This window comes from Pelmatolapia mariae, linkage group LG3_W (genome assembly GCF_036321145.2).
Source record: "Pelmatolapia mariae isolate MD_Pm_ZW linkage group LG3_W, Pm_UMD_F_2, whole genome shotgun sequence".
Lineage (NCBI taxonomy): Eukaryota > Metazoa > Chordata > Actinopteri > Cichliformes > Cichlidae > Pelmatolapia > Pelmatolapia mariae.
Genome location: NC_086229.1, coordinates 54,990,340 through 55,003,378, shown reverse-complemented (window position 1 = coordinate 55,003,378; position 13,039 = coordinate 54,990,340). Strand labels below are relative to the sequence as shown.

The 13,039-nt window shown below is 40.0% G+C and overlaps 1 protein-coding gene and 1 long non-coding RNA gene across 2 annotated transcripts; one reads left to right on the top strand and one right to left on the bottom strand.

The window, feature by feature from the left end:
- The first annotated feature begins 251 nt into the window (after nt 1-251).
- LOC134623776 (putative nuclease HARBI1) lies at nt 252-1,750 on the top strand. Its single transcript, XM_063468795.1, has 4 exons — nt 252-901; nt 978-1,090; nt 1,176-1,287; nt 1,368-1,750. Exons 1-4 carry the CDS (start codon nt 469-471, stop codon nt 1,748-1,750), a joined length of 1,041 nt encoding a protein of 346 aa, XP_063324865.1. The 5' UTR covers nt 252-468.
- A 191-nt stretch (nt 1,751-1,941) lies between these two features.
- LOC134624676 (uncharacterized) lies at nt 1,942-2,851 on the bottom strand. Its single transcript, XR_010093602.1, has 5 exons — nt 2,728-2,851; nt 2,401-2,462; nt 2,266-2,325; nt 2,122-2,181; nt 1,942-2,039 (listed from the first exon to the last, which is right to left on the bottom strand). It is a non-coding gene; the product is annotated as an uncharacterized LOC134624676 (long non-coding RNA).
- Nucleotides 2,852-13,039: the final 10,188 nt, after the last annotated feature.

Below are 13,039 nucleotides of genomic sequence, written 5' to 3'. Positions count from 1 at the left end.
AGATTAAAATAGCAAAGCCCAGAATTTATGTACTAAAACCAACTATGGTCATTTGGCAGCTGAAGTTACAATTCATTTAACTTTCCCACTCGTGAATGTTTTTAGCATTCTGCAGTGGGGAGGGAGCCTGAGCAAGTGCATGAGGAGATACTCACCTCAATGCAAAGCTTGGGTATCTGTAGCTGTATCTTATAATCAATCAGATGAAGAAGAGAGCTGAGCTTTTAACTGATCCTCACCTGGGCCCTGTTTCAGAAAGCCGGTTTAGTGCAAACTCTGAGTAAGTATACCCTGAGTTAACGAAAACTCTGGGTTTTCGGTTTCACAAAGCGAGTTTAGATTAATTCTGAGTGAGTTACTATGACGACACACTCCGTGAAGCTAACCTGCCCCCTAGCAGGTTTACTTCAACTAACCCTGACTGTCTCCGCCTCTTTGTCGGAAACCTGACTGTAGGAAGTGTCAGACATGGCGTGCCGCTTCCTTGAAGAGCCAGTAGATGTTGAAGCCCAAATTCTCCGCAGAGCTCTCCGCCGGGAGAGAGTGATTAGAGCGCGTTTGGACATTTTATCATTTCCTGATGATTTTCTGTGTGAACGTTACCGTTTTTCAGCAAAATCTATAATATATTTGAATAACATCCTCAGGCCTTATATTGCTCATGTGACACATCGCGGACATTCTCTCAGTTCTGTACATATTATTTGTATTGCACTTCGTTTTTTTGCAAACGGGAGCTTTCTGTATAATATTGGTGACGCTGAGCACGTTTCCAAGGCTACCGTCTGTCGGGCAGTCAGGAATGTTACAGTTGCACTGAAACGTCTCCTGTACTCGTTTGTGGTGTTCCCCGGTCACAGACCCACAAGATTTATCAAAGAGGGATTCCACAAAATTGCAGGTATCAGGATGAACAAAATCTAATTCATGATGTGGTGATACTTGAACTACTACTTAAATTCTACATTTATTTTCAGGGTTCCCAGGCGTGATTGGCTGTATAGATGGCACTCACATTCCAATCATTGCTCCTTCAGTAAATGAAGGAGACTATGTGAACAGGAAGTCTTTCCACAGCATTAATGTACAGGTACATAGTTCCCTGTAGCATTTCAAACTAACAAATGATTTCATTATAGTAATGGATGCTAATTTGTGTTCTCTGCACTGTGAAGATCATATGTGATGCTGCCAACATTATCACAAATGTGGAAGCCAAGTGGCCAGGCTCTGTTCATGACTCACAAATTTTTCGTGAATGTACACTGAGCACAAAATTTGGACATGGTGAGTTGAAAATACTTTAAAATATATAAAGACCAATTGCTACAGGGACATTTGAACTGAAGTGTATCCTTCTGTCTTAGGAGAGTTCACTGGCTACTTGCTTGGTGATAGGGGGTATCCATGTTTACCCTATTTGCTTACCCCTTACCCTGACCCTGAACCGGGCCCACAGCAGCGATATAATCTGGCTCATTGCAGGACAAGAGCCAGAGTTGAAATGACTATCGGAATGCTTAAGGCCCGGTTCCAGTGCCTTCAAAGACTCAGGGTCACCCCAGAAAGGGCATGTGACATTATTGTGGCATGTGTGATTCTTCACAACATTGCCACAATTAGAGGGGAACACTGTCCTTCTGAACCAAACATCAGCAGTGATCCAAACCATGAACATCCTGACCCTCCCACGGACATACAAGATGGAAGAGCAGTCAGAGACACCATATGTCACAATCATTTCCTTTGACCCATCACCTCAACATGTTGAAAGAAGAATAAACAGATTTTTTGTTCAACTGGCTTTATTGGTCGCCTGTATTTCCTGTACACAAAGTATTAATAAGTATATTAGTATGTTGTTCAAACACTGAAATAATTCGTCCATCTCTGACCACTTCACCCACTCTTAACTGATGTTCCAGCAGTAAAATCTCAATCTTGGTCTTTTGGATCTGCTGCTTGAAGTGTTCCATTTCCAAGTCGCATTTTTCTATTTTCTTGATCAAATATTTCTTATACAGCTGCTTTACAGGGAGCTATGGAAACACGGGAAATAGCATTGACATTCATAGTACATGCCTACTTAGGTTGGTTGTAAATCAGTGCTGAACATCTTACTGAGGAAAGGTTTGTTGGAGAAGTGGCTGGACCCTCTTCCTCTGCATTTCCATCATCACTCTGTTAGAGAAATAGAAAGTCCATGGTTTTATTATAGTACCACATTTTATTCAATTGTTATATTTTCCATTGTAAGATGTAAACCTCATAAAGTGTCTCTGTTGCTTCCTCCTCTGTAACAGCTGTCAATGTTTCTTCAATTTCCTGTAGTAGAGGAATTAACAACATTGCTGTTCTACTGTAAACTCATATAATCTGTGGAGTATTAAGAGTACTCACAACTGCATGTTGGTCTGGCTCAACAGGAGGCTGCACCAGATGCAGTACACCATCACCATCAACTGATAGACTATGAGGTTTATACAGGTCACTTATAACTTACAAGGAACCAAATGGCAATTAACAAACATATACCAATCACCTTACACTTCATTGTCATTATGCTCTCAAAGACAACCAAGACTGAGGGAAGGCAAAATCAGTAGGAAGATAACTTCACTACAAAATAATTCATTATGGTAAAGAGTTTATCAAATGAATGAGTAGCACTGCAAAGGTGACTGTGAAGAAAGGATGTATGCACATCATGTATTATTTTGAATTTACCTCTTATGTAGGCACTTGTGTCTTGCGGGGTTATTGACTCAGAGGATGTCCCCGCAGAGATGCCTTCAGCCACAGGGCGCCCACTGTTTTGGCTGGGGCCAACTGCTCAGCCTCTGTGAGTGGTGGTGGTGGAGGACACCCACCTGTTTTTCGGGCCTCCGCTTTTTTTCTGTTGGCTATAACGGGTCACATTTGAGCATACAGAGTAAGCAAATATGTACTTGTAATGTGCTCAGATAATTTCAATAAGTGCTTAAAGAAAGAAAATTAATGTAGCCTCTAACTGCAATTGATTTACATAGGACAAACAGACCAAGCACTATGGCTCATAATACAATTACACCTTACCTGTTTGGACTATATTTTTATATTTCATTTTTACTTGCTGCCAGGAACGTTTGGGGCCTGTTGGGTTGCACCTGCACTCACATCACATCACAAAATAAAATGTATGAAATAAACACTAAAATTAAATATAATAAAATAACGTGTTAAATGGGTGGAAATCCCTAGATCAATGTTTAAATTAACACTCACGCATTGACTCTGTCGGCTATGTTTGCCATGCATGCTACCTTTCTTTTGCAGCTGAGGCTGTGTTACTTTTTTTCCGCAAAATATGCATGTTATCGGCATATGCTGCCATCAGAATTTCGGCCTCAAGCGCTGTAGAATACATTGACCGCGCCTTCTTTCCCTCCGTCTCCATGGTGCCTCGCTTAATCTGTGCTCCACTAATCAGGGCTTTATGTATCCTCGTGCGCGTGCTTAACTTGGGGTTAAAGCAACTCCGCGTTGATTGAACTAATTGTTATCAGCCTTTCTGAAACCGAATATTCCGAGTTGGACAGTTCGGGGTTACTCAACCCTGAGTATCATTTTTAACTCTGAGTTTTCTAAACCGGCTTTCTGAAACAGGGCCCTGGTGGCGAATTGGATCAGGTGTCAGAGGAGCATGCCCGACAGACCTAGCACACCCAACCATATAGTGAGGGTTCACCCAGATCCACTGTCAGTGTACTTAAGAAAAGTTGGGGCAATCTTACAGAATTGAATCCATTGTATCTGGATTCAAGATGTGATGCCAGGACCAGAAAAAAAAAATTAAAAATTAAAATTTTACAACACACCAAGCTTCTGTGTTTGAATACAAAACCGATGTGTTGTTTGAGCTAGAGACTACACTTGTCAGGGACCTGGGTCTGAGGTACCCAGGGTCTATGATCAGTGTGGACTCTCTTTATGATTATTATTATATGTGTTTTAGCTGCTCTGTGCTGCTGTTCTGTTTCCACATTATAGGTATAGGCAGGTGTGTGTGTGTGATTGCGGCTGTTTCCTGTAAGGGGGGTGACAGGCACCTGCAAGCCTGGTGGGTGTGGCCCTGCTAGGGGGCTGGCCACACCTGAAGACCATGCCACGCACCTGCCGCTGATGAGGCTCATTGGGGGAACTACTTAGGAGTATGATGGAGCTCCCACCTGCGCAGGATTGTTGTGTGACACTCCATGTCAGTCTTCAAGCTCAGTTAAAAGTTAGTGTGTGTATGCCTGCAGTTGTAAGGTGTCTTGATGGCTGCTTCTATTGTTTCCCCATTCTTCATGGCATCATTGATGTAAATTCTTTTGTTTCTGTTATTAATGCTGCTGTGGAAGACAAATGTCCATTCTGTGAGCAGAAAGACCCTGTTTCATTGTTTTTCTGAATGGGTTCGCCTCTCAGCTCTGTTTGTACTTCTGAGAATCTTCAGTAGATGTGGGGAAGGTTTTACACTGAATGTCTTTATTTGTGGTTTCAAATTTACTCGTCACAGGAAGAACAAATGCCAGCTGCTTAATTTTTTGTTAGGACAGGCAAAAATGGCAGTGTATATGAGCAGGGAGAGGAAGGTGACAGAAGAGCTGAATGTTGAGGCGGTCCCTGTGTTTGTCAACATGTGTTTGTAAAGACACCATTATTTACATAAAGAGTAATGAGTCCCTTGAGAAGTACTTTGTGACAGTAGGGATAAATAAAGAATCATCGGCCCGACTAACTCCACCAGGTGGTCTTATGAGAGAGTTGAGAATGATGTGAGGTATACAGAGGTCAGAAGGCACCAACCTCCCAAAAATACAGAAGAAAAAAAAAAGGACTCCGGCCCGTAAGCTATTATGCGTGCATTGCAAAGGTATTTACAACCTCTACTAAGTTCTTCTGAGCATCAAAACAGGCAGTACACACGGTCTGTTTGACAATTGGAACGAAGGTGAAGCCCATCAGGCCGAGTCATGTCCTAAATCAGTGAAGACATGATTAGTCTTCATCCAATCTAAGAAGGAAAACACAAAATAGGATTAACAACAGCACCCTAATAGAGGGAGGAACACAAATGATAGTCACACAATGCAAATTATGACCAAGGTCATACCACTGTTTTAGTTAAGAACAAGCAGGTTCTCCTCGAGAAATATTTGACGAAAGACCCTACATAGGATAAACCAGACCTTCCCAAAGTGTGGGGCCCGCCCCACACTTTGGGAAGAGTCAAAAATCCCCGTGACGCCTCTGCCTTTCTAAATGGAGGGACAGTAACTGCGTGTGTGTATGTAAGCGTGTAAAACCTGCAGACAGTCAGATTAACAGTATTGTGTCTCTATCTGCCATTCTGCAATTCATCTCATGTAAACAATAACGTGGCGCACAGCGTGACATGAAAAAAGGCACATACCTTTGACGTTGCGTGACAAACTCTGTATTCCTCGTCCACACCTAAACGCAAAAAAGGAGTTTTAAAAAATCTCCGTTTTCGGTGATTCCAAACGCCGTTTACCTGTGGACGAAACAGCTGCGTTTCCAAAAATCCCCTTGTAGGAGTGGATGCAGCGTAGTAGTGTATTTTATTACTACCTGTAATTTATTGCAGATTACTCGTATTTGCTTAATTTTTTACTAAATGTTTGAGGTGTGAAGTAAACCGCAATGGAGCAAAAATATGGGTGTGTGTGGTTGGAGGATGTGTGTGTGCGTGCGCGTGCGCGCGCGCGCGTGCGTGCGGGGGAGGGGGCGCGAACATTTTTCTTGTAAACAAAGGGGGGCCCAGCAAAAAAAGTTTGGGAACCACTGGGATAAACAATCTGGCAGTCGCTTCTGAAATATTGAATCCAGCAAAAAAAACAAAAAAAAATAAGAAAGAACCTCCTGTACACAGTTTGTCACTGTTTCACCTGGAGCTGCTGTTTGGTCGCAGCAATAATACTAAAATCAGATATTTCCATAGGGAACAACAAACATTTCAGAAAGTTTAGACCTGATTTGAGACACAGAAAGAAATCACAAAAGGATATCAGCTACACTCAGTGCGACCTACTAATGGCATCCATTGCTTATGGGATCATAATTATTACTTAGCACTGCAGACAATTACGAAAGAAGTATTAAAACTGATCTATGTCTTCATCAACACAGAAATCAGGGATCTAGGCACTGTTGTAGTTTTCATTTAGAGAAACATTTAAAAAAAGATGAAGACAACACTTAAAACTTTAAACTATTCTTTAATATTAATTTATTGGTTTCATTTATTCAGGCTGTTAGTTGAGCACATAACCTTAGAGCAACATGCTGATTCTGTTTCATGTGTGGCTGATGATGCAAACACAGTTTGTTTCTTTAACAAGAGTTGGTAACACATGGGGAGATGATACTTCAGCTGATACAGAGTCTTTGAAAACATTCTCATGTTACAGTAAATATACTAACTACAATTCTCCCATAAGAGTTTTAATGTCTAAAGTAGAGAAGGATGTAGATTTTTGTCTACATCCATTTTTTATCAAGTTTATCATAGTTTATCTGTGAACAACGTTCAAAACTTGACACTTCAAGCCTCAGCCTCATGCCATCCTAAAGATCTTTACAACAGAATCACTTTTTTCAGGTTACAGAATTTACAGCTTGCAGCACAATAATGTCAGACATTATTTTACCTGTAGCTCCAGTTTTGTCACAGAAATCACCTGACACCCGTGTTTCATACAACATAACCAAAGTCATGTATTCCAATAAGGAACAGCCAACATTTCAGAAATATGCCCCTGGATTTGAGAAACTGAAAGCAATCGCAGAAGAACATTATGCAGTGTATCCTGCTCCTACCATGTAGGAGATGCATCATTATCAAAGAATAACTTGAAAATACTGATAAAGTTAATAAAAATCAAGAATGCAAGCTTCAGACCATTCTTTAACTTCACTAGTATTTATTCAGGGTGTTCACGGAGCGTCAACCCTTTTCTAAGAAACATCCTTATTCAGTGTCATGTGTGACTGATGGTGCCATAAACGTGTTTCTTTAATGGGAGTTGGACGCACATGAAGACGTGATTCTGTAGCTGATAAAGTGGCTTTGAAAACATTCTCATATTGCAGTAAATAGAGAAAATAATATGTTGAGCAATGTGGTGGGGCCTGGTCTGCGGTGCCGTGCCGTACAGTTTCAAGCTCAGCTTAATAGTGGTCATAGTAAGCAAGTCTCAGTTTCAACTGTGAAAAGAAGACTTTGAGGCGGAGGGTTGACAGGACCTGTTTGACAGCACGTAACCTCGGAGCAACATCCTGTTTAAGTTTCATGTGTGCCTGATTCAAACACCATGGTTTTCTTTAATGGGAGTTGGTAGCACATGGAGAGGTGATCCTTTAACATTCTCATATTACAGTAAATATACCAACTACAATTCTCCCATAACAGTTTTAATGTCTAAAGTAGGGAAGGATGTAGATTTTAAAGTTCATCACAGTTTATTATAATTAATTATAATACATATAAAAAAACAAGCTTCAAACCTTCAAATGCTTTGATTCAGATTTTTTTTTTTCAATCAATAAACTTATTGGAAACTAAAGTGTGTTATTGTGTTCAAACAAAGAAATGAAAATACAAGAGTTACCGCCTTTAGAGTGTGGCCATGGGGTTGGCCATAAAACTCCTCTGCACTTGGCTCCACTCCACCTTCGTCACCCTGCTCAGGACACTCACGGCTTGCACCGCCCTGTGAAAGTTCTTTGTCAATCAGTCATGGATCAAGTTGAATGTCCCCTCCACTCCAAGACAGCCCATTTCCTCATGGGGCTCCATGTATGTCAGCTGATGGAATGCTGTGGGTAACACTAGCTGAACTTGAGCAGCTGGCTTCCTGGACAGGATAGCATCTTCATCAGTATACAATATGTTCTTCTCCCTCCTTAGGAATGAACTGTCGTTGCATCTGTCTCTACCTTTCATGGGAGCTGTGTAATACCTTTTGTTCTCTTGATTGTATTTAAACCCAGGGCTGTGCAGGGAAGGGCAGAGAGAGACTGCTGTCAGTGCTGCGATGGCCTCTCTTTCACTCAAACTTGGATTTTATTAAAATATGTTAGCTACTCCTCATTGTATCTCTGCAGGCTTTGTTAATTAAATGTCCACAACATCTTAAACACCTCACACTTGTTTGGAGTCAGCTTCACACCATGTGCTTGATAGTGGTACAGAACCTCCCTAATATCACAAAGATGGTACTCAGATTATTTGCTATGGACATAATTGTTATCCAAATATGGCTGAGATATTTCATCAGCACTCCTCCATACTGCACTGAAACTCTGCTGGAGGCGAGTAAAAGTCAAAGGTGTAATAAAGGCTGTGAGTGGTCTGTTACTCTCCTTGAGAAAACCCTAATGATACGTCCAACACTGAGAAGCAGTGCACTCCCATGCAGTTGCGGACAGAGTATGGCTGATGAGTATGGGGACCATGATTTCTGAATTCATCCTCTTCTTCAGCAGGTCCTCCAAATCCTTCTTTACCTCCTTGTGGAGTGGCTTGGGTAATGATGTGTATGTGCACCTTACTAAGGTTGTGTCAGTTCACATAAACTTTCCTCTGCCTCAACTTTCGGTGATTTTAGTGTAGCTTTATTGTTTGACTGAGTTTGTTTCATAACACTAGAAAAAGAAAAATGTCGCAAAAAACTCCACACCACGAGGAGGCACTTCCGGGGGCCCACAAGCCCACTCTGTCACTAGCAGCAGCAAGCTTCACTGCTGCTGCTGCTGAAGCCCACAAACCCACACCACTCACATGAAGGCTACTCTTCCTACAACTCCACACCATACGCAGGACAATCACATAATAGGACCTCTTTCGCAACTTGGGGACACCAGAGAAAACCACCCTCCCACATCCAGTTCATCCCCAGCTTATATGACCTCAGAGAGGTGATTGCTGATTGGGCCCAGGTGGTAAATGAGGCCAATGAACAGCAGCTGTGTCCTGGGGAGAGAGAAGAGTGAGAGAGAGACAGAGGGGTGGAGCAAGAGAGGAGGAGGCGGTACAAGGGCAGTTTCAGGAGGCCCTGCCAGGGCCGTAACAGTATTGTGTCTGTTTAAGAAGCATTAAGTTATAATAACAGTTGCCTTAATGGGCTTTATATTGTAAGGCAGAGACCCAACAGTAAAATGAGGGAATTTCTTTTTTTTTTTTTAAACAGTATGTTTATTGAGTTTTATATTACAGAACAAGCAAAGAATAGTACAGTTAACATGAGATTTATGTTAAAGAACATAGTCCCCAAAATAAACAAATATAAATTAAAAGAAACAATAATAAAATAAAATAATAATAAAATAAAACAAAACCCATGCACAGCATGGGTAAAACAAACAAAGCAAGACGCGAACGAAAAATAAAAACAACAAAAACAAAGAAACAGACAAAAAACAAAAAAACAACAACAAAACAAAACAACCCCCCCCCCCACACACACACACACAAACAAAAAAACCACAAACAAACAAACAAACAAACAAACAAACAAACAAAAAAACCCTCAGCACCAAGTATCATTTTCGAAATTAATTCCCTTCATAATGTCTCAGAAACTCAGTTAAAGGTAACCATATTTCTTCAAAATCTACTCCCTGACAATATAAGTAAGTCGTTCCAATACAAGACATGATGCCATCTCCTTCACCCACATATGACTTGAGGGTACATCCATTTTCTTCCAATACAAAGATATTAAGCGCCTAGCTTGCAGGAGTCTAAAGTCAATTAATTTTAGCTGTCTGGTGCTAAAGTCACAGTTCTTTGGGTATATACCCAACACACACATTTTTGCTTCAACAGGTATATTTACTCCAACAATCTTAGATAAAGTTTGCGTGATTGATTTCCAGTACTGTTGTAATTTTGGACAGCTCCATACACAGTGAAACAGAGTGCCCTTCCCGTCTAAACATTTACTGCAGCTATCTGGGATGACAGGCGACCAGCGATTCAGTTTGACTTGGGTTATGTAAGTTCTCATCAACCACTTATATTGGAGGAGTTTCATCCTTGTATTAATTGATTGTCTTTGGGCTTTTAAACATGCAGTTTCCCAGTCCACCTCCTGTATCTCCTCTTGGATGTCAGCCCTCCATGCGTCCAACTTGTCAGTGGCAGATTCCCTATCATGTGTTAATAGAGCTGTATAAACTAAAGAGATATGACCTCTACCCACTGGCCTTTGAAGTATGACATTCTCCGAGTGTGATAATGGTGGCTCAGATACAATCTGTTTATATTTTGACATAATGAAATGTTTAACTTGTAGATATTTAAAAAAATATTTTTTGGGGATGCTGTATATTTGGCATAGCTGATCAAATGTAAGAAGGTTGCCATCCTTATAAAGATCTGCCACCTTCTGTACACCTTTATCTGCCCAAATTTTGAAACCCCCATCAGCTCTTCCTGCTTTAAAACATGTGTTGCCCCAAATAGGTGAAAAACGAGAGATAGAAGACTTATCTCCCATATACTGATGAGCCCTATACCAAATATCTATTGTGTTTTTTAAAAAAGGGTTATTTGTCTTTTTTTTTTTTTAATTTTTCAGGCTTGCAGAATATAAATACAGATTTAACTGAAGATTTGTTACTGATGTTTGTTCAATTTGTATCCAGGCTGGGGGTGTCTCAGTGGAAAAGTAGAAAATGGCTGAGCGCAGTTGTGCAGACCAGTAATACAGTCTAAGATTAGGGAGTTGTAACCCCCCTCTTTCATATGGTAGGTACAACAAGCGGAGTCTTAGTCTAGGTTTTTTGTTATTCCAAATAAATCTATTAAAGATACCGTTTAGTTTATCAAAGAATTCTTTTGGAAGAGGCAGAGGAAGTGACTGGAAGAGATATAAAAACCCAGGCAATATATTCATTTTAATCATGTTTATACGGCCAATCACTGATATGGGCATTGTCATCCATTTATTTAGAGATTCCTCCACTTCACTAATCAGAGGATCATAGTTTGTTGCTACAATGGTATCAATGTCTGAGGTGATTTTAACTCCAAGATACACAAATCCTTCTTTTGCATTAATAAACGGGGTTTGTATAATAGGATTTAGCCTTTCATCCTTGTTCAGAAATAGGATTGAGGATTTCGAATCATTTATATTATAGCCAGAGAATTGTCCGAATAACTCCATTTGTTGCATTAATTTTGGTATACTAATGGACAGCCTAGTCAGAAACACTATCAGGTCATCAGCATACAGAGCCAATCTATGCTCCTGATCTCCTAACTGAACATCAAATATGTCAGTTCTCATTCTAATTGTCATCGCCAGGGGTTCTATAGCTAAGATAAATAGCATTGGAGATAACGGGCACTCCTGGCGAGTGGAACGCTCCAATGTGATAGGGTTAGAAACTATGTTATTTGTTAACACACTAGCTTTGGAATTTGTATACAAAAGTTTAACTCATTTGAGAAAATTGTTTCCAAATCCATATCTTGGGAGAACAGTAAATAAATATGACCACTCTATTCTGTCAAAAGCTTGACGAGCGTCAAGTGATAATAAAGCTGTATCTTTAGCATCGAATTTCTCGTGAATTATAATTAGAACCCTTCTTATATTGTGAAACCCTTGACGTTTTGGCACAAAGCCATTTTGATCATTATGAACTAAATGTGATATATAGGGGTCTAATCTTCTTGCTAAAACTTTACAAAGTATTTTAGTGTCAACACCCATCAGACTTATTGGTCTAAATGATGAACGCTCTGCAGGGGGTTTGCCAGGTTTCAGTATCAAAGTAATCATTGCCTGTCTCAGAGTGGGTGGGAGAGCTTCATTTTGATACGCTTCTTCATACATGTCAAAAAGTGGAATTAATAATTTGTCTTGGAAAGTTTTATAAAATTCAATTGGAAAGCCATCTGGCCCAGGTGCTTTACCACTGTTAATGCTTTTGATAGCCTGAGATATCTCTTCAATAGTTAGATGTCTGTCTAATTCCTGCTTTGTGTTTTCTGTTAGCGTCTGAAACTGAAGTTGATCTAAGAATATGTCCTGTTCTTCTGAGGCTTGAACACATTCTGATTTATACAGTTTTTCATAAAATTCTCTAAAGCTGTCATTAATTTCCAATGGATCTACTGTTACATTCCCTGAAGAGGTCTTTATACTATTAATTGCTCTTTCACTCTGCATTTTCTTAATTCTCCATGCCAAAAGTCTTCCTGCTTTCTCTCCTTGGTCATAATAAGATTGCTTTAGCCACATTAGACTTTTTGCTGCTGCATCAGATGACAATTTATTATATTCAGTTCTCAGACGTAGCAACTCACTTTGTTTTGTTGAGTCGTCACTAAGGCTTAAGTCTAACTCCAAAGATTTAATCTGTTTATCCAGGGTTACCATTCGCTTTCTTTGCTGTTTATTCTTTGTACTCGTAAAGCTAAGAATTTCACCTCTAATATATGCTTTGAATCCTTCCCATCTCACTGAGGCACAAGTTTGATCTGTATTTAACTCAAAGTAATTTTCTATTTTCTCCTCTATAAATTTGACAAATTCTGGATTCTGCAGCCATTTTGTTTAAAGCCGCCAGTTTGGTGGGTTATAGATAAACTTTCCTAGATGGATACTCAGTGAGATAGCTGCATGATCACTGATCACTATGCTATCATACTGACACTGTTTGATCCTTGATAAAAGTTCTCTTGAGACAAGAAAGTAATCTATACGTGAGCGGGATTTATGTATACTTGAATGACAGGAGAATTCTATTTTATCAGGATTTTGTTCTCTCCACACTTCTACCAAATTGATATCTAATATAAATTGATTTATTAGTCATCTAGTTTGTGCTTTATATGTATGTGAGCCCGTTGAGCGATCTATACTCGGATTGAGAGTACAGTTAAAGTCTCCTCCAATTATATACAGTCCTTGCAAAGCAGATACAGTAAGAAACAGATCTTCAAAAAAATTGGGCTTATTTTCATTTGGGCCATAGA

Coding starts and splice junctions, on each gene's coding strand:
- LOC134623776 (XM_063468795.1), top strand. CDS start 469: ATGGCGTGCCGCTTCCTTGAAGAGCCAGTAGATGTTGAAGCCCAAATT. Junction 1,091..1,175: donor TCCACAGCATTAATGTACAG/GTACATAGTTCC, acceptor TGCACTGTGAAG/ATCATATGTGATGCTGCCAA. Junction 1,288..1,367: donor GAGCACAAAATTTGGACATG/GTGAGTTGAAAA, acceptor CTTCTGTCTTAG/GAGAGTTCACTGGCTACTTG.